The following is a 27,055-nucleotide window of genomic DNA, read 5'->3' as shown; positions in this document are numbered from 1 at the left end:
CTCAGGGCTGATTTCCTTCCGAATGGAGAGGTTTGATCTTCTTGCAGTCCATGGGACTCTCAAGAGTCTCCTCCAGCACCATAATTCAAAAGCATCAATTCTTCGGCGATCAGCCTTCTTTATGGTCCAGCTCTCACTTCCATACATCACTACTGGGAAAACCATGGCTTTAACTATACAAACCTTTGTTGGAAGAAGCTACTTGCTCACAAGTAGCTGGACCAGTAATCTGCTTGGATGGACTGCAGGTGGGTCAGGGTGAGGTCGACTGGAGCCTGCAGGCTTCAAGACTCCTGGTGGGTTATGAGCATCCCAAGGAATCATGGAATAAGGGGAAGCCTCAGGAAGGTTGGGGATACTTTTTGAGGGAGGACAAAAAAACTGATGTGGAGGTGCATATTGGGATATTTACTCCTCCCATCCTCCAATGAGTAGGATTTCTTTGGCCTGATGGGAAGATGGAAAAGGGAGTTCAGCCTGTATTTCCAGAAGGAAGAAGCAGCTGCCTTAAGCTCTGAGAAGACTTTGGGACCCAGAAACTACAATTCTACATCTTTGCTACTTTCAGGCCTAAGACAGAACAGCTAATGACATCCCTCACCCAACAAGTGAGGATGCCTGGTGTCCAGGGTTTGTCAAGTTATTTTAGAATCTGAGGCGGAAAAAGACGCAAGCACTATTCCTTGGCAGTAGAAATAAAACAATAATAACTAACTAACAAAGTATTCATTTACCATTTTTTTTATACCACCCAGTAGCAATATGTTCTCAATGTTGTTTTTTTGTGTCACCTCTAAATCAGCTGCTTGAGGCTGCTGCCCCTCTCCAGCGGCTGGTAGGGGTTGCATGTCTGCTGAAGAAATACTGGGTGTTGAAGAAGATTCTGCTGTGATTTAGGATGTATTCTTAGTTTGCCCATCACAGCCTACTGAGTCCAGCTGTTGGCTTGTGTGAGATGCGAGTGCACCTTTGAATGCTTCCAGCACATTTTAGGTAATTGCAAGAGGCAATTGGAATATCGGCAGGCAATTGTCTTAGGAGTGGGGAACAATTAGCCCTCCATATGTTGCTAAACTACAGCTCCCACCAGTCTTTGCAAGCGTGGCCAATGGCCAGGGGTGATGGGAGTTGTAGTTCAGCAACATACGGAGAGGTAGAGGTTCCCCACATCTGTGCTAAGCTGTACGGGCTCCCAGAGAGGCGATCGATTACCTTTTTAGATGGTAGGCAACAAATAATAGATTTATGGAACAGATGATCTGTTTTTTGTTTTTTTAAATAGACTCTGCTTCTGACACCTTTTAGTATCACAGAAATAGCGGGAAATGGTTCTTGGTAGCCTTGCCCATAAGAGTCAGCCTACAGGAGAGAAGACTTGTAAAATGACTATTTCTGCTGATAAACCGGATTAGAACAAAAATACTGGGAAAGGCTGCTTTCCTTGAGTCTGAACATTTCTCTAAACTCATATTTCAAACATCTGTGGAGAAACTGCAACCTCAAGATTATTTGTACTTCAAAATTTGACATTTGAGTTTTAATTTGGTTTTTGGCTCTTTGTTTCCCGGATAATTTCCCAGATAATAATTATTTTTAATTAACACTTGAACTTCAAACGTAGCGTTCGAAATTGAAATAAAACAGCTGAACTATTAGGTGTTTCTCTTGATTATGTGTAATAAGTTTTGTCTTTCATTTTTTTCTTTAGCAAAATAAATTGTTTCTTGCATAAAAGATGTTTGTTTTAAATATTTATTTGCTGCCTTTCCAAACAAAGCTTTTTCAATGTAGCTCATATGATAGAAAGTTCCAAAATAAATCCGTAATACAAAGCATAAATACAGAATCATTTCTGAAGTCCACCTTGGTCTCTAGTGGTCCCAGTCCCAGCTAAGTCCACCTTGGTCTCTAGTGGTCCCAGTCCCAGCTAAGTCCACCTTGGTCTCTAGTGGTCCCAGTCCTTCAGTCTTACAGAGAGAGAGACAGAGAAGTCATCAATTGCCAGAGGAGATTGATCCCTTGTAACATGGTAAGGACTGGATTTCAGATTGAGGTAGAGCTGATTTGCAGGCCATGCCTTGGGATAAGAGAGCGAGCTGAGAGAGCAGAGGATTCAGAGAAGTAGCAGCATAGAAGCTGGGATAAGGGAGAGCAGGGAGGCTAGAGCAAGAACAGACAGCGACATCCTTTTAGGGGACCAGACAGATTCCAGATCTGGCCTGATTTAGGAGAATTTATAACCAGGCCAGACCAAGAGCCAACACTAGAGCCCCAGGGAATGGAGCCGTGCTGGGCCATGGAAGAACAAAATGGCTCTTTAGCCTCAAGTGGCTTGGCACCAAATTCTGTGTCCTAGTTAATCCTGGCAAATGCAAAAAACCCCAACATTTGATAATGAAAAGCACCTGACCATCTTTTTATGAAAGACTTTTATAACGATCCCACTTTTCTTGGATTATGTGATGATGTAGCCAGCATTTATAGCCTTTTAGCTCACCTTGTAGAAGTAATTCTCTTCCTGTTTCCCTACAGAATAATTCATGCCCTGAAACGATGCTTTTTGACTCGAATTTGGAGGGCATATGCATCTTCATTCTAAAACGCTATGTAGTGTTGCAGACATCTCCATATATTGACCCTGCCTTTTTCATATTTTCATGTTTGCAGGTCGCCTGCCTTACCTATGTAGCAAGCACTTACCTAAATTGCAAGACAGAATCGAAACGCTGGGGTACTGCCCATGCAAGCATTGTTCCTTACCAGGTAAGCAAATGGGGCAGGGGCCTTTTTCTCATTCTGTGGTTTTTTGATAGTTTGAAGTGGACAAATGCTTTACTTCTTGTGATCTGCAGCTTGTCTAGTTAGAAAAAAGGTTCTATTCACTTCCTGCGTGTTGTACTTTGCGTATGTACTCATCACCAAGCAAGTTAGTAACAAGAAATTGGATTTGAATGGATCAAAGATGTTAGCTATGGTGGGATGGCTTTAACGTGTTTTTATGGGCTTGATAGTTTTATGCCTGAGTGGAAAAGCATACATCTTATTTACTGAACATGGTTTGCACTCCATAGCCCTTACAAAAAGAGAAAGCTAGCTTTGCGCACCAAATGCATAAAGACCACGGGGGTCTTATAAAAGATTTATGTTGTTTTTGAGCCTTTGTGTATTTTAAAGTGTTTCTCTGTAACTATGAGAGATGGAAACTTAATGAAAACCAACCTTTCAAAGGAGCCAAGATTAATACAAAACTCCAAATTGCAAGGCCTGAATATTTATACAAAGTGTTTGCAACTGTATTCCCATGGCAGTATTATTCTATTAGTATATGTAATGCTTTTATTCCTGTTAATGGTATACCAATAACCACTTCCACCTTCATCATGTTCAGTTTAATTAGGTGGGTATTGTCCATTTTCTCTCAACTTTTTCCTTCCCTTTTCTATGAGGAAAGTGAGAGAGAGAAAAATAAATACAAATAATGCCACCTGAACATACAAAGAAGGTACCATTGCTAGAAAAGCCATTTAACCGCTTATGTCACTGGTTTGGTTGCCAGCTTTTAATTGTTAAAACACTGTCCCCAGATAAAAACTATAAAATAAAACATTATAGTTTGTAGCCATAGTGACTGAGGGTGCAAAGGTTGCTGATTGAGATAAATATTCACCAGGAAGCAGGGGGGTGGGGCGTTGTTGAGTCTCCTTATTTGTAGATATTGCTATCTGAGTAAGTTCATGATTTGAAAGGACTGGTGCAGGACAGTCCAAAATGCAGGACAGGGACAGTAAAATGATGTCCCTGTTCCAGAAGAAGATGCGCCATATAGGACAGGAAAAGGTTCAGTAAATATGTCTTAGACACATGGAATATCAGGGGCATGGAGATTATGTTGGTCCCAAGGATGGCAATGGAAGGCAGTCTCTTGGGGGGGGGGGGATACATATTGGAGATGGTCAGATGTTTGCTTCTCTAGCTGAGAGTGGTTCAAGGACCAGGGAGCAGCCAGAAGACCTTGTAACCGTGGGTCCAAAAAATATAATTCTGCTACTTAGGTGTGGTAGTATGACCGGCCTGTACACAGTGCAGTTATTTGTAGTAGAAATATTTGTGGGTTTTACATCTGCTGTTTGGTTAGATGTTTGCTCTGTCTTACGTAAAACTGCTCTGCATTCCTTTAACAGATGGTTAAACCGAGTTTGAGTGAGTCTGTGGCCAGACAAAGCATCAGCTAGTCTGGTGTCTTTTGGAGTAAAACCCAAGAATGTTTAAGTTATAATCCCCAAAGATATGATGCACTACCTTTCTGCTTCCTGAAATACAATATATAATGACTAAAGATTATATTCTTCTAGGAAGTCATATGTTTCCAAACATTTTGAGGTGGTTAAATGTAGATTAAAACACACTGATAAAATTATGTAAATAGTATGTTGGCTGAGGGTTGTTGTTTTTTAATCAATGAAATTCAGGAGAAAATTGAGCTGTTTTTTTGCTTGAGACTGTTTAAAAATTGGCGCAAATGTGTGTTCAGACAAGCTTTAAATTACAATTATGAAAAGATGTGGACTTTGCTATGGTACTTTAAGAATGTCAGAATGTCATTAAATCATGGAGGATTAAATAACCTTTGGGAATCTCTTTTTTAACAGATGTTTCATTTTTAAAAAGTCAATATTTTCAACATCTGGGTCTCTGTGCATGACACATCCCTGAACAGTGTCATGCAAGAAAAAGGACCAAAATACAATACTTTGTTTGTTTAGTGTTTAAAATGTGTTTGTAATCAGCAAGTGTGTTAGTTCTAATTGTACTTAATCTTGTTGGATCCTTTCAGTTTTATATATTAAATGTTCGCTTGCTTTGAGTTTTATTAAACTTGAGGAAGTTTAGTAGAAACTGGAGCAGAAACTGCCTGCTGGAAAATATGAGTTTTGATATCTGTGAGATGGTTTGTACTTAACAGTAAACCATGGGTTACTGCTATGTGGATGATCCCAGGTGAACTGTTTGTGCGTCTTCTGCTTCAAGATTTCATTGAATCTTGGTTTTGGATTATGCATGAACTATCCAATTTAAAAAGCCAACTTCATAACCAATGGTTGGCTTTTTTGAAATTGGCTTCTTTTAAAATTGATCAGAATGTTTTAAACCAAATTTCCTACTTGGTTTTTAGCATATTCCGGGCCATTGCTCCAATAAAGATAGGGAAAAATACTTGCAAACTTTAAAACAATAGCTAATATATTTGAGACAATATTAGCCTAAGAAACAACATACTAATAGTTGCAGTGTCCAGCTTCTATGACCCAATATGCCCACACCTCCAGGGGAGTGTTCACTGTGAGATATAATTGAATTGCATCTGGCTTAATGCTTGATTTGGATGCACAACACTGTCAAACATGGCATCTAGTACTATTCTAGTAATAGGCAAGGAACTACTTTTGGCCACTCTAAATCACAGTGTCCCCTGCAAGGTCGAAAAAGATCCACTACTCTTTTGGGGCCACCCCCTTTGTCAAACAATGGGGGTGGCCCCAAACACATTGTAGGGAGCACATCCCAGTTCCTTATTAATTACTAACCCCCATTGGTTATTATTGATATGGGGCCATCATGCTTGACTGTGTCTTGTAGATGACTAGTTTGCATGTGGTTATGAGAGCAGTGATTATGGGTGTAATGATTTAACACCAGCAAGTGTTAATGCTGCTATAGAAAGTAAAACCTACAAGATTAGTATTATAAATATTGGAGGGAATTCCACCCCCCCATTATGGTTCTGATGATATTCAGTGTTTGTAAAGTTATTTTTTCAAAATATGGGGGGGGGGCACATTTGACCCCATAGCAGTGGAGATACTACAAAATCAAGTGACTACTTAGTAACTGGGAATGGGAAAAAAGCCATTTTGCATTGAGCTGGACATTGCAACTTTCAGTATGTTATGTTAGCCTGATTGTTCTCTCAAAAAGCCATTTCTTTTGCAATTATTTTAAAGTTCAACTTTATTTTTATTGGACTATATTTCCATCTCAAACCTGCAATAATAACACATGCACCTTTATTACTGAAACTTGGAAGAAGGGTTTAGGATGGCCAGAATGAAAGTGAATCAGCCAGAGACCATCATGGCTGGATTCAGGGAGGCAGGCAGCTGTTTGCAATCTATCTGACAATCACGGTCCTCCTGAGCCATTGTTCCACAGTCACCCCACTTCACTGTGCATTCAAACCAGAGAAACATTAGCCCTGTTATATTAGACCCCGATTCACAAGCAAAGATTTCCTTTTATTGCCATAAGATTTGTCTCTCCGCTGGGGGAAAAAAGGATAGTTGCAATCCCGTATTCCCTTGTCATGCTAGCGGTGAAATTATTCTCCTCGCACAGCAATTTACAAGGTGTTTTCAATAGCTTCGGAGCATCGCGAGTGGACCAAGTCTTCTTGGAATGGAAATGTGAAACTTCCACAAAATAATGCTAGAGATGTATTTGGCATGACTTGTTATCTTAGTTTATGATGATTTCTAGACGTAAAAAAACCCTTTATTTGTATGGATTTAACCTTTTTCGATGACCTTTTGCCATAGACAAAAAATTACGTGAGATGCAATAAAATTGACCAGTTTCACAGTACTTAATAGCAACTTTCTATCAGTGGTATGGCAGTAATTAAGAACTACTAATCACAATGGCTGTATCCTGCCTCCAGTATCAGACAGAGGCAGTGTTCTTCTGCATAACAGTCACTGAGGAGCAACATCTGTTGCCATTGCGTCCCAAATTCTAGATCCATTTTAGACTGTGCTGAAGATTTTGTTTGCATTGAGATACCTTTTTTGCACTAAGGGGAGCTTTCCTGGTTATGGACTGGGTGGCTAAATAAGACTAAGAATAATAATTTTATTATTTATACCCCGCCCATCTGTCTGGGTTTCCCCAGCCACTCTGGGCGGCTCCCAACAGAACACTAAAAACAGAATAAAACTTCAAACATTAAAAACTTCCCTAAACAATGATGTCAGCCATTTATCTAATGGTCATTAGTTGTTTTTTTATTCAAACCAGATTAATCAAAGATTAGAATAAAAGCAGAGCAATAACTCTATGTGAAAGTTGCTTTTCTTCCCAATGATAATTCTTGTTCAGGATATCCTACGGCTTTCAGACATTGGAGATATTCCAAAGAATTGCTTTAGGCATCCCAAGTTACTGGAGCAGACCTAGTAGGATGCCTTAAACTCTTTGAGAAGCCGATTCTCATGCTATATCACAAGCTGCCTTTGAAAGTACTCTCCGTTTCAGATCTATCCCCAGTCATTTCCTGGTTTTCAGCACTTCTCTCTTTGCAAAGTAGCTGGTTGCCTGAAGCTTAGCAATGGAAGGATCTGCCAGTTTTGGTTCTTTCCATTTCTCCTTATTCCTGTCTTAAATTCACCACATTACTGCACCCATTTGTAATTTTAAAAGAAAAAAATCCCATGAAGTATATCAGCATTTTAGTTTGATTTTCTCCTAATAAATTGTTTGTGGTTTTGACTCATGTACACATTTTTGCAAGCCTTTCCCCCAGTATAATGCATTTTAGATTTTCTCAAATATATTCATTTTTATGCACAGTTTCCCCTAATACATGTATTTTGGCTGGAGAACTGCATCACAAAATCCAGATTTCAAAGGACGACTGTGGTTCTCACAGTGTTTAGGGAACAGCAAACTCAATGGACTGGGCTTTAAATGCGGAATCAAATTCCCCCCCACCCCTTCTGGTGAGCCCACTCTGCTTTTTTTGTGAGCACAAGGAAGTGCAAGAAGGTTTTAACTGATTGGCTGCCCTTCAGCGGCACTCCCATGCCCTGGGCATCTCAGATGTTCTTATGGGACTATCTGAGATGGTGCAGTATGGTTTAATATAGCTCTAGGCCACACAATCCATGGGGGGATTTTAATTGTGCTACTATAGCTATAATTCATATTGAAAATCAAATTTATATCTTCATGCTGCTTCGGAACTAAATAATAGAAATATTAAGTGCCCTGCAAAGAACATTATTAATTGAGGATGGAGGAAACACCTTTTCAGTTGCAGAAAAGTTATTCAGAAAAATATCTGCATAACTTGACACTAACATTTAATTGGGTTTTAATTTTGACTTGGAAACAAGTTGTTTCCTACTTAATGTGCAATGCATTGTTAAAGTGTTTGTCATGAAGCTGTGTGGCCACTAGATGTCATTCATGTAATCTCGTATGTTACAGCAAGCTTTTCTGGTTTCAGTTCCAAAAAGTTAATAAAGGCAATGTCAGAATTACCAGAATTATTTTTATTAAAAGATATATATATATACATGCTGATAGAGTTTGACATGATATATTGTCATCAAATAAAGCTTATTCTTCTGCTGATTTTTTTCTTTAAATGTCAGTCAGCATTAGAATTTTGCACAGTTTCTCTTCTTATGCAGTCGAACTGAACCAGTTTCTACAGTGCCCAACAGTCCCACACAAAGAGACGATGGCATTTCAATGCTTACAGTAAGGTCTGAGTATCTAAGCTGTGGAAGGTGCATGCAGAATCAATCAGCCTGAAAAGATAATTTACATGATTTAACTGACTGGAGCTAGAGATGGCTTGGTGCAGCTATCACACAATAGACAGAAACTTTAGTATAAGCAGAAAGAGGGCTTACTTTGTGCTAATTAAACCCTGCTGAAGTCAAACTGAAGACCAGTTTCAATGAAATTCTGCTTTGACATGAGACTTTATATTTTTTTCCAATCCCAACAACATGGGTGACCGCTGAACTGTTGTTACTGTGGAAAGTTTTAGGCTAAAAATCCAATTTCTGGTGTCAGGGAACTGCCATCGGAGCATCAGGTGGTGGAGGAGCTCAGGGAGGAAGAAAGAGACTCAACAGCTGAAGCAGGCACCAGCAGGGGGAGGAGTGGTTCTCTGAGGGAATGTGAGCAGGAGGGAGGGCTCAGGGACGCTTCCAGCGAGAACAGTGGCGAGGTATCTGAGTCTCCCATAGGGAGACCTATACCTCGCCGGAAACTGTCACGCCGTGAGTCCAGGAGACGCGTTTCCGTTAAGGAGCTCCTTTGTTGGAAACGCTTCCGCAGACAGCCACTGTCGGACTCTACTAGTGACTAGAGCAGACATGTCTGAGGAGCTCCGTCACACACTGAGGTTTGTGGGATCGCACAAACTCTGAGGGAGCACGTTTTTACGCACAAGCAGCTAATCAATCCCTAACAGCAGTCCGACAGTCTTTGTACGCTGCCTGTGCAAGAGAAAGCATCATGAGCGAACCAACCGGAACCGGAGGAGCTGGAGTTGGGGCTGGTCCAAGCTTGGAAGATAGATACCGAGCGTTGGAGGTCCAACTGGCGCTGCAGACGGCGAGGCTGGAGGAGAGAAGGGCTCAGGATGCAGACAAGAAGGGGAGAGCCACTCAGTTCCCCAGAAAGGTACCAGGATTGGTGCAGAAGTTTGGGGGGGACCCCAAGGATTACCATGCCTTTAGGACAGAGATGCAATATGCACTTAATGTGCAGTTTGATGAATTCCCTGATGAGGAATCACGAGTTGCTTTCGTGATTGGGCATCTTGAAAGGGGGGCGAGAGACTGGGTTCGACCCCTGATGGCAACGCACAATGACGTACTAAAGGACACGATGAAGTTCTTTCGTGCAATGGATATCATGTTTTCCAGCGATATTGAGGAAGGGGTGGTGCGCAGACAGCTAATGGCTTGCAAGCAGGGAAGCCGATCTGTCCGTGAGTACTGGACTGAGTTTACCATGCTGGTTCACAGACTGGGTTGGGATTTATCGGCGGCACCCATTCAGATGCTATTTGAAGAAGGTCTTTCGTCGGCTGTGAAAGACGAGCTGTCACGGAGCCCCAGGGCGGGGTCTATGGATCAGCTGACCAAATCTGCGCTGACCATAGGAGCGCGTCAGGAGGCAAGAGCCTTGGAGAGGCGGGAAGGGAGAGGGGAACGTTGGAAGGAGTTCCGCATTCCAGACATTCCTGAGCCAGCTTTCCCGCCGGCAGAGCCGATGGAAATCGGGACAGCGCGCGCGCGCGCATTTTCAAAACCCAGCGAGGGGGCTAAGAAGGAGGGAAAGGGCGCCCGGAAATGCTATCTCTGCCAACAGCCAGGCCACTTTGCCAGAGTCTGTCCCCAGAGGAAGGAATGGCAAGGGATGGTGGGAGCTGTTGAGGGGGGAGAGCAGGGGGGAACGGAGCAGGTAAAAGCCAACGCCTGGTTGCCACAATCGGGGCACTGCAGCCAGGCCAAAGAGCAGTGAAAGTGCCCGTGCCAGAAGCTCCTTGACCTGCTCTAGTGATTGAAGTGTCGCTAGAGCTGCAAAATGGACACCCCCTAAAAATAAAGGCGCTATTGGACTCAGGCAGCTCCTGCAATTTTATGAGCAAGGAGTTTGCTGCTGAACACCAGATACAGACTATCCCTTTAAGCAACCCCCTGCAGGTGACCACGATTGATGGCAGGGAGTTGTTGGGAGGAGGAGTCAGCTTGCAGACGGTCCCAATGATCATGAGGGTGGCAAGGCACACAGAACTGATAGCGTTTAATGTGGCCACCTTGGGAGGCGCTCCCATTATTTTGGGGATGAGCTGGCTAGCGCTACATGATCCGCTGGTGGGCTGGCATCAAAGAGTGGTTTCCTTTGGTTCAGCACATTGCTTAGAACACTGCAAAGGGGAAAAGGGTTCAGCAGGGACCCAAGCCACCCTAGCAGGGACTGAAGTAATGGAGAAGGTGAAGGTACCACCACAGTATGCAGATCTCAGCGACGTGTTCAGCGAGAAGGAAGCTGACCAACTACCCCCGCATAGGCCCTTTGATTGCCAGATCAATTTACTCCCTGGAGCACAGCTTCCTGTGGGCAAGTTGTATGCCATGTCAGACAGGGAAATGCAGGAGTTGCGAGAGTTTATTGACAAGAACCTGAAGAGAGGCTTCATCAGAGAGTCCAAAGCAGCGGGGGGTAGCCCAGTGTTTTTTGTGGACAAAAAAAACGCGGACAAGCCAAGACTTGTATGTGACTTTAGGAGGTTGAACGCAGTGACGGAACCAGTGGCGTTCCCTATGCCCAGGATTGATGATATTTTGACCAGGGTGCGGAAGGGAAAGATTTTTACAAAGCTGGATCTAAGGGGGGCGTACAACCTGATACGCATAAGGAAAGGAGATGAATGGAAAACCACCATGTTTACCCCTTTGGGGGCATTTGAATATCTCGTTATGCCATTTGGATTACAAGCAGGCTCCGCGTGCTTTCAATCTTTTATGAACCATGTACTGGGCCCTTTGCTCTACAAGAATTGCGTTGCTTTCCTAGATGATGTGTTGGTGTATTCGGAGAATGAGGAGCAACATGTGAGAGACGTCAGAGAAGTGTTGAGCAGACTGCAAGCCAACAGGCTGTGGGTGAAACTGGAGAAGTGTCAGTTTCATACCAAGGAGGTGGAATTCCTGGGGTACCGCCTGTCAGACAAGGGATTGGCCATGGATCCCGGCAAGGTGCAGGCGGTGCTGGACTGGAAAACACCCAAAACCAAGAAGGATGTGCAGAGGTTCCTAGGGTTTGGAAACTTTTATCGTAAGTTCATCCGCAACTTCGCCCATCTGACGGCGCCCATTACTGACTGTCTCAGCAGTAAAAAGAAGTTTGTATGGACGGCGGAGGCGGAGCGAGCGTTTGAGGAGCTGAAAAGGGCCTTCGCCTCTGAAGAACAACTTCTGCATGTGGATTTACAAAAAAAGCTAAGGGTCGAAACAGACGCGTCTGACAGAGCCATAGGGGCGGTGCTTCTTCTGCAGCCGGGAAAGGAGGAGTCAGAGTGGCGACCGTGTGCCTTCTTTTCGCGAAAGCTGAACAAATCCGAGAGGAACTACACGGTGTACGACCGAGAACTTCTTGCGATTCATGAGGCGTTCCGGAGATGGAGGCATCTGCTAATTGGTGCACAACATAAGGTGCAAGTGTGCACGGACCATAAAAATCTAGAGTATTGGAGAACTGCGCGAGTGCTCAACCAAAGGCAGTTGAGATGGGCCCAGGAGTTCTCCAAATTTAACTTTGAGATTTGTTACGTGCCAGGCCCAGAGAATGTTAGGGCGGACGCTCTCTCACGCAAACCTGAATATTTGGAGGGGGAGGGAGCACCTGAAGAAACCCATATCATCCCAGAGGATCGCTGGGTGTGTGGGGCGACTTTGGTGGGGCAAAGGGAATTGGTAGAGGGGACGGTGCTTGATGCATACGCCCAGGACAAACTCAGGGGTCTCAGGAGGGAGGAAGACAAACCCGATGGTTTTGAGGAGAGAAATGGGGCATTGTATTACAAGGGAGCGTTATATATACCCGAAGGGGAATTGAGGGAGAAGGTACTCAAGCAGTTGCACGATAGCCCCACAGCAGGGCATTTTGGGCAACACAAGACCATGTGGCTGGTTACCAGGGAATTTTGGTGGCCCAAGGTCAGGGAAGATGTGCGGGAGTATGTGAGAGGGTGTGAACAATGCCAAAGAGCCAAGGGGGAGAGGCGGGCGCCGGCTGGTTTATTAGAACCACTGCCCACACCTGAAAGACCGTGGGAAGCAGTGGCAATAGATTTCATGACTGATCTGCCAAGGTCTAGAGGGAAAACAGCCATCATGGTGGTGGTAGACCTGTTAACTAAAATGGCCCACTTTATAGCCTGCTCACATGCGGTCACAGCAGAAGAAACAGCCAAATTGTTTGTAGAGAATGTGTTTCGGCTGCATGGCGCCCCCTTGAGGGTGGTTTCAGACCGGGGAAAACAATTTACTTCCAGGTTCTGGAGGAAGCTCATGAGCTTACTGCATGTAGAGGTTAATTTCTCAACGGCCCGTCATCCAGAAACCAACGGGCAGGCGGAAAGAGCAAATGGGGTTCTCCAGCAATATTTGAGGTGTTACGTTAATGACAGAGAGAATGATTGGGTGGAGAAGCTGGCGTTGGCAGAATTTGCCTACAACAATGCAGAGAACGTGTCCACGGGGATGAGCCCCTTTTTGGCTAATCACGGGTGCCATCCCAGAGCCTTCCCAGGGGGGGAAGGGGAGAACTGGAGCGTTCCAGCTGCAGAACAGTTCGTTGAAGAAATGGAAGCGATTCATCGCCAGCTCCAACTCAACTTAAACAGGGCTAAGGAGGAATATAAGAGGCAGGCAGACAAAAACAGAAGGGAAGGTGAAAGCATTAGGGTGGGGGACCAGGTGTGGCTGTCAACCCAAGGGTTGCCATTCAAAGGAGGTTGTAAGAAGTTAAGACCCAAAAGGCTGGGTCCGTTTGAAGTTATGCAACAGGTCAACCCAGTGGCTTTCAGACTCCGGTTACCGAACCACATGAAGCTGCACCCAGTTTTTCACAGGTCGTTGCTGTCACCGTATAGAGGAGACAGTGAAGGGAGGGTCACTAGGGGACCAGCAATGGAGGAGAAGGAACACAGCTACCATGTAGCGGAGATCCTTGATTCCAGGTGGAAGGGAGATCAAGTAGAGTATTTGGTAATGTGGGAAGGGGAACCGGAGTCGGAAAACACCTGGGTTAGGGCAGAGGATGTCAATGACGAAGTTTTAATAGAGACTTTTCATCAGAGGTTCCCACGTAAACCTCAGCCTGTAGCGAGGTTCCGAAGGGAATACTTTGCCACCACCGACGAGGAAGAGGAGTTGGAGGGGTTCCCAGATTCTGAAGAGGAAGAGGATTCAGCGAGCCAGGACGACGATCGATGGAGGGAGTTGTTCGAGACATCTGAAGATGAGGAAGATTCTTTTCGGGGTTTTAGCCCTTCACCTCCCAGGGGGGAGGTAATGGGAGGGGGTGAGGGGGGCCCTGGAGGGGAGGTGGATGTCAGGGAACTGCCATCGGAGCATCAGGTGGTGGAGGAGCTCAGGGAGGAAGAAAGAGACTCAACAGCTGAAGCAGGCACCAGCAGGGGGAGGAGTGGTTCTCTGAGGGAATGTGAGCAGGAGGGAGGGCTCAGGGACGCTTCCAGCGAGAACAGTGGCGAGGTATCTGAGTCTCCCATAGGGAGACCTATACCTCGCCGGAAACTGTCACGCCGTGAGTCCAGGAGACGCGTTTCCGTTAAGGAGCTCCTTTGTTGGAAACGCTTCCGCAGACAGCCACTGTCGGACTCTACTAGTGACTAGAGCAGACATGTCTGAGGAGCTCCGTCACACACTGAGGTTTGTGGGATCGCACAAACTCTGAGGGAGCACGTTTTTACGCACAAGCAGCTAATCAATCCCTAACATCTGGCATCTTTGAAAAGTCTGTTATGCCATTAGTCTTGATTGGAGCTGCCTTTTAAAACTGTTACCGCCAGATGCTAATAAGGCCGGGGTCATGTTAACATTATCATTGTAATTCTCAAGTGCTTGAAAATCCGGTGAAAAGACACTCTATGCAGACTTGTTGACAAATTCTGCTCTGCCTTTCATAGTATACTGTAGAAGACATTCATTTCTTTATCATGAAAAAGCGTGTTCTCCTTCATGGAGAGCAGGTGTTGCGGTGGGGGCCGCCAGGACACTCCAAAATTGGGGGCGGGCTAATTGTTCGTTGGCCACTGATGCGATTGGGGCTTCCCTTGTTGTTGGGAAGAAGTTAATGTTGCCATTTGTTGATTGACAGCCAGAAATGCTAAAACTCCTTGCACGAGGCTAGGGCTTCCTCTTTTCGCCCGTGCATCGGATTGCCCGTCCCCCCCTCTCTAGAATTAGGGTTGTTCGTTTTGACCTTGCTATGCCTGTCATGGGGTCGTCTGCTCTTGGGGCAGGGGCCCGGTAGGAATTTTGTCCATCTGGCTGATTGGCTGGGGCCATTTGGTTTTTGCCTACTGCGTAGCAAATTGTCACAACTTGTAAGGTTGCGGTTAGGCATTGGTTTATGGTTTGGTTGGTTGAGGGGCATGGATTGGCTGTGCCTGCCCCTCTAATGCTGCTGCTGCAAGGGATTCCGTTAAAGGAATTGGGGGCTAACTCTTGCTTGTCCACTCTGTCAAGGGGGCTCGGGCCATAGCAATGAGCTCCTGGTTGCATTTGGGCTGAGGGCAGGTTCCCTGCTCCGTCGCTACCCCCAAGTGTAGTCCCCCATTCTGACTTTCGCATCGTGCAGAATGTCAGTCTGTCCTCCATGGTGGGGGCAGATAGTCGCAACCAATGCCTAAGCAACCACTCACAAATTTGTATTTTAATAAAGTTGTGGCCAAAATTATGCCAAAAATCTTAAACAAAAAATTCTGTGTAGTGTGTGAGTTATTGGGGTGGCCCTGGGGACCTCAACACGCAATATTTTACTATATTAAAAGTTGTTTTAAAAGCGCAAGCAAAGAAGCTGTAGTAATAGATGTGATTCCATATTCCGCCCAGCAACCTGTTGATATCTATATCATGATGGATAGCTTAGTCAGTAGTGCATGAAACTCTTAATTTCAGGGTTGTGGGTTCAAGCTCCACATTGGGCAAAAGATTCCTGCATTGCAGTGCCTGGACCTCGTGGTCTCTTCCAACATTACAAATCTGTGATTCACATCATGTCAGTGTAAGCAGCGTAGAGATGGAAACCAGCTTAGCAAGCCGTCTCCACTGTAGGGGGTTACTGGGTACATGCAATCTAGGACTCTAGGACTCATTCTATGGTTTTATGATCAACTTTGGTTTATCTGCATGTCCCTTTCCATAGTAAACTGTGTTGAAAGTGGCTCGCCACATCAGACAGTCCCACACAATTCTTTTCTGTAATTTCCTACCTATGACGACACCTCTGAATCTTCTGCTGGTATGTTCTTTCAAACACATGCAAACACATAAAGTTTTATGTCCCTTTCGTTCCCTCCCCAAGTGTGAAGGTCTTGTGTTTTGAGATCAGCACTTACATTTGTACAATCTAAAGCGTCGGCCTCATAATCTGTAAAACTGAGAATATCAGTTTACTACGATGGAATGTTTTTTCGGAAGGCTACTGGCCTAATACCCAAGACTCTGCAGTCATGAGCCACAGGGAGAACTAAAAATGAGAAAGCTTGTTGAGCTAGAATGTGGTTCTAAATCAAGGCTACCTTGACCTGCCAAAGGGTCTGGAACAGTGTGTGGATGTAACATGCGACTTGATGTTTAGTGTATGCTCCTGGGGGCACCTAAGGGGCAAACTAGGAAATTCTGCTTTCAGGCTCTAAAACTTTGCTTCATGTTGTCTCCACCGGCCTCCTTTTCTCTCTGTCTCCCCCTCTCCCTTCTATTTCACAGCTGGTCATATAAAGTAATTGGTTAGATCAGGTAAAGGCAACTAGGGGGAGATGCACTGGAAACACAGCAAATCTATGCAACGTTTCTGGAAAGCAGAAACAACATCAAGTTAAAACAGAGCAAGTATTTTCTTTATGTTTAAAGTTTAATAAAGCAAACGATAATAGTTGAGAGCAAATTAGTTTTATAGATAAGATTTCTTTTACCAATACTTAAATGAGCATGGTTGGGATGTTGCCAGGATATTACATATCGCACAACAAGATTATAGAGAAATCCCAGACATGCACCAGAGAACCATTAAATTTAACATTTCTAAAATATATTTTCAGCAGCTCAGGACTTGTTTGAATATTGCTGCCACCTGTAGTCCCCCCTCCCAGCTTCCTAATTGTTAGAAACCAATCAAATATAAGAACATCCAAATTTTATTAGTTTATAAAATGTTTTAACAACCATGCCCACTGTATTTCTTGTGTTAGAGGAAACAGAGAATCTTCAGATTAGTTAGTTCCTTCTTTGAAAATCAAATCTTCAGAGAACATGGACCAGCAATTTCAATTTTGAGTTCTTTGAGAATTCTCGGGTGGATGCCATTCAGACCTGGTAATTTGTCAGTTTTTATTTTGTCTATTAGGCCTACATCTTCATTTTTCATCAACACTGTCTTTCTTACTTCTTCAGACTCACCTCCTGCAAAAGTTAGTTCATACAGTAGGATCTGCCCTCCACTGTGAAGACAGATGCAAAGAAATCATTTCGCTTCTCTGAAAGCTCTTTATTCTCCTTCACAACTCAGCTTTGACTCCCTTGTCATTCAAGGTTCAACTGCCTCCGTAGATGGTTTCCTGCTACTAATACATTTAAAGAACTGCTTGTCGGTCTTAATGTTTTTATTTCTTTTTGTTCTCTTCATTTGGACAAGACTTCCATTTTTGAAGGAAGCCTTCTTGCCTCTAACATCTTCTTTGACTCCGTTCATTAACGAAGCCGGTGTTCTCTTGGTCCTCATTGTACCTTTCCTGAACTTTGATATAAATTCATGCTGAGTACCTAATATTGCAGTCTTAAAAAAGCATTTTGAGGTTTTTTGTCCCTATTGATTTTGCTTTTCAACTTCCTTTTTACCAGCCTCTTTTGAAATCAAATGTGACCATTTTGGGTTTCCTTGGCAATTGGCCATTTACATGTATATTTAACTTAACAGCACTAGGGACACTGCTGCCAGTTGGTTCAACAACTCTTACAACCATGCACCAGGTCCTGGGCATCACTCAAGGTCTGCCTGGCCCTCTATGGGGAACCAGCAGCTTCTCAGAGAAAGCTACCTTGGAGGTCCTGACTTTCAGCGTCCTACCCAGCCCCCTAAACTTGGCTTCCAGGATGTAAAGTTACATTAAACAGATTGGATAGTAAACTTTTGGGGAAGAGAGTTTGGGAACCATCTTTAGAGAGGATAACATCCTGGGGCAAAGAGGAATGTAAACATTATGACAACATGTAGCTTATAAAATGCTGCTATACTGATTTACCTTGCAGGATTTGCTATGATGATTCTTCCTATGATTTCTTGCTCTCTTGCTAGCACAAATGTGTATTCGAATTGTTCATACCTTTGGTATTTGATGACAGTGCAGTCCAAATGTAGAATGTTACTAAAGTTAAGAAAAGTGTCTCAGGCCGTCAAACCAATACTAGCTTAGTATTGTCTACACTTGATTGACAGTGGCCCTTCAGGATTATTTCCCAACCCTACCCAGAGATGGAAGCGGATGAATCGAGGAGATTTTGCTTACAAAGCAGATGCCAAAGCTCTAAGGGTCATTCTATACCAACTTTTTTACCTCATGTCATCTAATTTTCTTAATATTTTGTACACTTGTTGAATGATCAAAACTAAGTTTAAATCTAAAATTTTAATTTTTTTATCTCATCCCGTTTTTGAGTTTTGATGGTTTGCAATTTTTTTAAAAATTAATGACAATTTTGGCCTTGCCGGACTACACAAAAACCTTAAAAACTCAGGCCAGAACTGAGATGCTGTGATGGCCTGGGATTTGGACTCAGAGGCTGAACCTGAGGGATCCCAGCCTGCACAGGAGTCCCCCCCCTCCAAAACCAGCTGAGCTGGGGCTGGGGCATGAGCCTGAAGGGTCACTTCACCTGTGCTGGATCCTCAGGTGCAGGCACCAGCTGAGTCTTTTCTGGCCCTTGAGGTGATGGAGGACCCATTGCCTGCAGGTGCTCCACTCTCAGCCCCATCAGGGGAGGCTGAGGTTGCCTCTGGGTCCAGTAACCCTCCAGCCTCTCCTGAACTACAGAGGCTCAGGGCAGAAAGGCGGAGGGAACTAAGTTCCTGCAGGAGGAGTGCTCGCCTCCAGGCCAGGAGAGGTGAGTCCCTTTGGACCGGGGCTGTCCTATGCCTCGGGGCAGATAAAAGCCATCCAGCCCCAGTCCCAGGTTGTGGGAGCAATGTTGCTAGCCTGTTCCAGCCTGCACCCTGTCCTGCTCTTCTGTAATATCAGTTACTTCAGGCATTTCTTTAGAAAGTTATGCAGTTTAAAAGGTTTCTGAAAAGCTAGTCAGGCTTTTCTTTTAAAAATGTGTTCCAAAGCAGAGTGATGCAGTTCTATTGATAGAATTAATGCTTTGAAATAATTCTTGTTAGTACATTACAAAAAAATGCATATCAAACAAAATTATGACACTTTCCACAGCAGTTTTGTTTGATATGCATTTTGTTGTAATGTACTAACAAGAATTCTTCCTCTTTCTTCCTCTATCCACTTTACTTCTGCTTATGTTTGGTTTTTCAGGTCCTCTATTCTGGGTTGGGACGTGAGTGGTGCTGTGGTCTAAACCACAGAGCCTAGGGCTTGCCAATCAGAAGGTCGGTGGTTCGAATCCCCATGACTGGGTGAGCTCCCATTGCTTGGTCCCTGCTCCTGCCAACCTAGCAGTTCGAAAGCACGCAGTGCAAGTAGATAAATAGGTACTGCTCCGGCGGGAAGGTAAATGGCGTTTCTGTGTGCTGCTCTGTTTCGCCATGCTGGCCACATGACCCAGAAGCTGTACGCCGGCTCCCTCGGCCAATAAAGCGAGATGAGCGCCACAACCCCAGAGTTGGACATGACTGGACCTAATGGTCAGGGGTCCCTTTACCTTTACCTTTACTCTGGGTTAATGAGGGTACACATAGGAAGGTGATGGATGGAAGGTAAAAAAGGGAGAGGCCGGAAAGGTGAGAGCTGGGAGGGTTTACCTGCTTCTATGTGAGACAAGGGTTAAGATCTACCACTGATAGAGGGCTTTCTGTTTTTATTCTTTCTCTTTTCTGTTGATTTATTTTCATTATTATTTAGGTTAATCTGTACTCTGAGCTGAAAGTTTCAATAATAATAAAAAGTTGGGTGCTTTGGAAGGTTTCTGGGCTTGTCAGTATCAGGCACCCCAAGCCAAAGGGCACTTTGTAGTCTTCATGATTTAGACATTTAAAAGAACCCTGCTGAAAATGTAACTAATTCTGATTATTCTAAGGTGGTTGTTTTTGTTACTCTTACTCATTATTGTGTTGGATCGTGAGGTGTGTGTGATGCCCCAAGGGATGGAGGTGACATCGAAATTCTTCCCCGCCAACCTCAAATGCACCTTCCCCATGGCGGGCAGACGTCGTGATGAGACGCAGCAGCTGCAAGCTCTCCCCTGCTCTGAGGCTGCGGCACCAGGAGTGGGAGCAAGTGGCAGAACATAGTCTGGGATCATTGTGTTGGCAGCAGATCCCAGCTATGCCATCTGCCTGGATTGTAGGAAACAGCTGAGCAGGGGGAAGTTTTCAGAGCTCTGCACCACCTCACTTCATGACGCACCTGCTCAGACAGCAACGATCCCTTTTTCTTGGGGAAGAGTCAGAGAAGTTGGACAAGAGTGGCAAAGAGGCATGTGGGGCAGAGTGAGAACTCCCCCTTTCGCTTTCACATTTCCTTCGTGTCCAAGAATTAGTTTAGACGGGTGGCTAGGGAAGGTTTTGAGTCCTCTGCACCAGCTTTCTCCTCAAATCAAAACATTGATTTAGTGTCCATAGACAAAATCACAAGAAGGAAAATGAATCCACTTGACTTCTCTCCTCACCAGATTCATATTTAAAGGTGCCCAGCACAAAGGAAAAATTTGTCTGAAATGTCTTCTGTTTCAAACCGAGTTACTGTCTAAGGAACAAAAGGCTAATAAAATTGCATCTTCAGGAAGCACAAAGGCCCTGATTCCAACAGCTGTTTGATGCAGCAGCAAAGCTAGTGGTAGGGGCCCTTGCTAACACCTGGTGCCAAGCCAGAACATGCAGCAGGCTGGGTGAGGAGGCTATTAAGTGAAAAAGTAAGAATAAGAAAGAGCCAAAGTGCTTGTCCACCAGGCTTGATTAATATGGATATCTGTGACACTTCAAATTATTGAGGTTGTATCTCATTTATTGTTGTTCTCCTACTTAAGGCATTTTGTGCCCTGATAGACCTTTGCTAACCTTTATATAACATTTCATATTTGAGAAGTGGCAGTCAAGCAGAGCAAAATCCGCTGTTTCCTTTTTTAGCACCAGAGTCATAATTTATCTATTGCAATGACTCACCAAATGTTTATCTTTCCAAGCTGCTATCCTTTAAAAAATTGCTGTTTTTTAAAAAAATAATAATCTGGCCATATGTCAGGGGCTATTTGCTGCTAATTTTGTTTCTGTGTGGCAGAGCAGTGGAAACACCACTACTGGGTCTATTCAGTGGGCAATTTCCACAATAAATGTTTTAATTTTAGTTGAGGGTTTCCACAACTTCCCTCTCTCCCTTGTGTGTACATGCACACGCAAAACCAAAAGACTTCTATCATTATAGCTAGATGCCTGTTCCCTTTCAGCCTCAAATAACCATATTACGCTTCTTTTAAATAAAGGCCTTCCCTCTGTCTCAACAAAGATATACCGTTTGTGGCACTCGTATATTGCACAGAAAGGTTGACAGAAATCCTTGTTGTTGGATCTTCCGTTTGGGGGTGGCCTTGTTTTGGTAATGGTCAACTTGTATGACTTCAGTCTGTGTCTAGAGCAGGGCTCAGTAACCTTTTTCAGCAGGGGGCTGGTCCACCGTCCCTCAGACCATGTGTTGGGCCAGACTATATTTTTTTGGGGGGGAAATGAACGAATTCCTATGCCCCACAAATAACCCAGAGATGCATTTTAAATAAAAGGACACATTCTACTCATGTAAAAACACGCTGATTCCTGGACTGTCCGCAGGCTGGATTGAGAAGACGATTGGGCCGCATCTGGCCCCCGGGCCTTAGTTTGCCTACCCCTGGTCTAGAGCCCTGGTTTGTATTGTGATTTGCAGCTCATACTCCTTGGAAGAGAGGGTCTATCGCTGTTTGTGCTTCACTGCTAGTTTTCTTGTCCACACTCAAGCACCCCATTAATGAGAGGTTTAACCTCGGGCTCCCTCTTCAACTGGCTCAAGGAGCCGAAGCCAGACTGTTGACCAGGGCTACATATTGGGAGAATACAACATTGATACAACAGCTCCACTTGCTACTGGTCTGTTTCCAGGCAAAATTCAAGGTGCTGGTCCTGTCTTATAAAGCCCTATATGGCTTGGTTGTAGGCTATCTGAAAGACCATATTCCTTCATAGAAACCTGCCCGGGCTCTGAGATCTTCGGGGGCTGGGGCAGGTCCTTCTCTGGGTGCCACCACCTCATAGGCACCTTTAGTGGGGACCCAAGAGAGGGTCTTCTTGGTGGCTGCTTCCAGATTCAGAACTCCTTCCCTAGAGAAATTAGACTGGCTTCCTCCTTGTTGTCCTAGCTGAAGACTTTCTTTTTCCAACAGGTTTTTAAGGAAAGAACTGGTGCTGTAATGTTTTTATTGTAACAAACTGCATATTTTAATAGATATTTATATATGTTCTCTTTCTCTCTATATATCTTATAGGTGCCTATATCAATATTCTTCTCTTATTATTATTATTTTATTATCTATTGAATTTATTTTCCACCCTACACCCGGAGGTCTCAGGGCAGTTCACAGAAAAGATCAACATAAAAACTACAGTTTTTAACTGTTTTTGTCTTAGCTCTAAGCTGCCTTAAGTCCCTGTCAGGGAAAAAGGTGGGATATAAATGAAAATGAAAATAATAATAATAATAATAATAATAATAATAATAATAATAATATATAGAAGCCAGTGGCTGTCAGGGCTGAACAGTAAAGGTAAAGGACCCCTGACAGTCACGAATGACTTTGGGGTTGCGGTGCTCATCTCGCTTTACTGGCTGGGGGAGCCGACGTTTGTCCACAGATGGTTTTTCCGGGTCATGTGGCCAGCATGACTAAGCCGCTTCTGGTGAAACCAGAGCAGCTGGAGCGGTACCTATTTCTCTACTTGCACTTTTTGGCATGCTTTTGAACTGCTAGGTTGGCAGGAGCTGGGACTGAGCAATGGGAGCTCACCCTGTCGGGATTTGAACCGCCAACTTTCTGATCGGCAAGTCCTAGGCTCTGTGGTTTAGAGTCAAGAGCAGAAACCAGAAGCTAGGAGTCGTGCTACAGAATCTTATTGCTTTCTGTGTGTTGATATGTAATGAAAGTGCATTTATGCTCACAAATTAATTACAAAAAAAAATGTCTTAATAGAAGAAAAGTACAAATGTGTGATATCATGATTGTGTAGGCATAAGCAGCTGGGCATGTATATCTCCATGTGTGAACATCTGCTTATCTTCCCCTGTTGATGCTCAGTATCAATTAAACAGTGAAACGTGGAAAGTTATTTTCAAACAATTTTTTAAAAATAACATTTGGCTGCATCACAGCCCTCTTCCTAATGCCAAATTATTCTTGCATATGGCAGTCCCCTTAGCTTCCAGCAATGGTATATGTGTCCAAAAAGAAAACAAAACATTTTAAAGGAAAGATCACGAGGTTACATAATTTGGAACTCAAACTAATAAATCTAGCCAGACCTGCTCTAATATGTGGCAGTTTAAAAATTATTAGATTAGGTTGACCTTGCAAGCAGGTGCTTATGCAAGTTTTATTGGCTAGAGAAGCAGAATTAAAAGATGCTGAAATCTATTCAGTATTTCATCACACATTCAAATAAAGCTACCCAACGAAAGTCATGAAGTCCTCTGAAGAAAGGGAAAAGACATTTGTAGAAATTGCAGGGGATTTGCAATTACATATGACATAATGGTCCTAGATTCATTCATGTAGACCTAAGTCCCGTTTGATTTTGGTAGTCTTAATCACTTCACAAGGTGTTTATAAAGATCCACTTAACTTTCTTAACTAATGGTTGCCATTAATCTGATTTGAATTGATTTTAGAATGAAATGATTTTAGAATGTTGTATCATTTTAATGTTGTTAGCCGTTCTGAGCCCAGCTTCGGCTGCGGAGGGCGGGATATAAATAGAATATTATTATTATTATTACCTTGGTTGGTGAGCACCTGGAATCGGGTATGAATGCCATTTATTCTTTTCATTGGGATTCCGGGTCTTACTTGTTTGTAGGCAGCTTTGGGTTGCCTTGGGCAATATAAGGCAACTAACAAATTTAATAAATACAGTAATAACAACAGTACTAACATCCCACTTCCTTAAGCAGTGAGAAGTCTAGGGGTTATGCAACTTGGCTTATTTTAATTTGGAAGAGAGAGCACTGGAGACATAGAGTGTCTTTGTAATATTTGATTTATTCACAAACATACAAGCATAGCACATAGCCGTGAGCAAATCTTATGCTAAGCCTGCATAAGATTTTCAGAGTGCAAGTTATGCAGCGCATTCTCCAAGGCTGCACCCCAGTTTCACCTAAAAGCGCTCAACTGTCTTTCCCAAAATCAAACTGCAAATGTGTTTCCAAACGCTTTGGCTTCCCGTAGCTGGAGAAGTTCACTTACCCCAAGCAGTTGCGGAAATTATGTCCCAGGGATAGTCAAAGTTTCTTGATTGACAAGGAATGTTACCACACTCTTGTCAAATCTCTGGCTACCCATTGAAAGATACTGGAGGAATTACCATAATGATAAGTGTATTCACAGTAATCAGCATAGCCAAACTCAAGCATGTAGCCTTCATGGTTATTGTTTTATTTATCTATCTCATTTATATATGGCACTTTAAGCAAATAATAATAATAATAGTCCTAGGGTATCATAAACACATTTGTTGTAGCTGTGAATTTTTTTCAGATGTTGCTTATGGGACCAGCAGGTGCTACACCTATCATTATCAGATATTTTAAGAGGTGTTCAAATTAACCCCTCCACACGCACATCCAACGTATGCAGGGAGGAAATGTACCATGCCAGGCAGGCTATCTCCAATGATGCAATCTTCCAATTAATTGATTATAAGCCAGTATTTATTTAAAAGAACTGTGGAATTTGAATGCACCCTGTGGGTCACCTAGTCCAACCCTCAGCAGTGCAGAAATCTTTTGCCCAGTGTGGGGCTCAAAATGATGACCCTGAGATTACAGGGTCTTATGCTCTACCGACTCAGCTATCCTTTCTTGCTCCCACACCTGTATGTTCAGTGCAGTGTTAGAAACTGAGATATGAAAGCTAGGAGCTAAATGGCACCTTAAACCTAGGTTATGGGTACAACAATGGAATGTCTAGGTGTGGTTTTTTAAATAACAAATATAAAGCTGAAAACGAATGAACTGCAGCTAAAATATTGTGTTCATTTTTCACATGGTCTAGTCCTTCCCCTGCCCACCCCCCTAATATTCTTAAGAGGGTCTCTTCTCCAGTCTTCAGAGAGTAGCTGGAAGTGGGGAGGCAGAAAAAGGTCCCCCTTTCCTTCCACTCTGCAGTTTTAATCTGAAAACTGCACCCAGAGCTCAGAAACTGCTTGCGCTAATGAAATTCCCTGTCGCAAAATGCGCCTAGAACAATGGGAGTTTCAAACACTGGTTCAGTGTTTTGGAAAGGGAACCCTATGTTCATACATTAGTATGCAGATAGCTACTTGAAGGAATCTGTTCAGGGGTCTTGAATGGGAAAATAACAGATTAGCAAGTGTGACTCGTGTGTGTGTGTGTGTGTGTGTGTGAAAGAAGTGTGTGTGTGAGTGAGTGAGTGAGTGAAAGAAAGAAAGAAAGAAAGAAAGGGTACAGTGGTGCCCCGCAAGACAAATGCCTCGCAAGACGGAAAACCCGCTAGACGAAAGGGTTTCCCGTTTTTGAGCTGCTTCGCAAGACGATTTTCCCTATGGGCTTGCTTTGCAAGACGAAAACGTCTTGCGAGTGTTCCGATTTTTCCCCCGCTCCCCCCTTTTTCTAAGCCGCTAAGCCGCTAATAGCCTTTTAGCCGCTAATCCGCTAAGCCTTTAATAGCCGCTAAGCCTTTAATAGCTGCTAAACCGCTAATAGCGCTAATCCGCTAAGCCGCTAATAGGGTTGCTTCGCAAGACGAAAAAACCGCTAGATGAAGAGACTCAAGGAACGGATTAATTTCGTCTTGCGAGGCACCACTGTATGTGCAACTTGTAATTGTATGAGCTGGGGGGGGGGTTGAGTAAGTATTATATGATATCACAATTAGTCTAGAAGAAAGTTTGGAAACAAATGCATTTCATCTCAAAATATGGCATTTGAACATCTACACCAAACATTGAATTACTTTTATGTTCATTGTTCTTGAAGTTTTGGCTATGAAAAGCTATTCCTAAATTGCAAAAGCAACCAAAAAATAAACCACGAGGCTTGTTATGTTTTCCACGTTATAACTTAAAAAGAGTCTAATTTAAACCAAATTAAACAAAACATGTTTTGGGGCTGAATCTTTTGAAAGGAGCCTGAAGGGATTTTTAATGGCTGACTTGTAGACTTCTGAAAAATGTGGTTTCTGATGAAAAATTGCTGCCCTTTAAAGCAGTTGTAGTGGACTCTTGTAAAACATGCCATCCACTTGTGTGTCTTGTTAACAACTGTGTAATAGGCTGTAATATGACAATTAGCCTTGGATGGGACACAATACTTTGGCCATTGTTATAAATTAAATTATTTGAAGATGTCCAGCAGAGTAGCAGTAATATGTTAAGTTTCAGTACACCATTGATTGATAGCTCAGACTGAAACATGAAACTATTGTTGCTGTAAGGTAAAGAAAAAATTGTCTTGCAACAGTCCAGTTACTATGGTTGCCTGTTTTGGAATGATGTGTTTGATTTGCAAAGCTTGTGCTGTTCTCATTTCTTCTGCATCACAACTGCAAGATGCCATATGTATTTAGAAAACAAGAATTTGCACGACAGAGGCTATGTTCATTGGGACTTCCTCCCAGGAAAGTATACGTATAGGATTGCAACCTTAGAGAATTAGCTCCAAGCAAACCTGAGCTTGAAAAATCTAGCCTTATTGAGGATGCATTTTCCTGTGGAACCAAACTCCTTAGTGTGTCCCAGTATGATATTGTTCAGATCAATATTAAAGCCAATGATTTGAATAGCTTTGGGAAAAATTACTATATGTTTTAGTTGCCATTACCATTCATTTCTACTCTTGTATGTTTAAAGGTTTTAGTGAATCACTGCTCCCTTGAGCAGGAAATTATATGTTTGGCAAGCTCTGTTTCTTTTTAGCGCTTCCCAATTCAGGAAACTAATAATTGGAAAGTGAATGTTCACTTCATTAATATTTACAAATTTAGAAGTTTAGGCCTGAGTGTTTTAACATACCAGTTGGTTT

General features: G+C 43.4%; 1 protein-coding gene across 5 annotated transcripts in view; it reads left to right on the top strand.

Annotated features, from left to right (window-relative positions):
- Positions 1–27,055, top strand: part of SUGCT (succinyl-CoA:glutarate-CoA transferase) — a 304,201-nt gene that overhangs the window by 49,898 nt on the left and 227,248 nt on the right. For all 5 annotated transcript variants that reach the window (XM_081165186.1, XM_081165185.1, XM_081165188.1 and 2 more), the window contains exon 9: positions 2,668–2,763. In XM_081165186.1, coding sequence (XP_081021312.1) covers positions 2,668–2,763 — 96 coding nt within the window. The remainder of the gene's footprint in view (positions 1–2,667; positions 2,764–27,055) is intronic.

The sequence above is a fragment of the Podarcis bocagei genome (assembly GCF_964188305.1).
Source record: "Podarcis bocagei genome assembly, chromosome: 12".
Taxonomy (NCBI): domain Eukaryota; kingdom Metazoa; phylum Chordata; class Lepidosauria; order Squamata; family Lacertidae; genus Podarcis; species Podarcis bocagei.
Note: the sequence above shows the minus strand (reverse complement) of the source record. Positions and strands in the feature narration are given on the sequence as shown.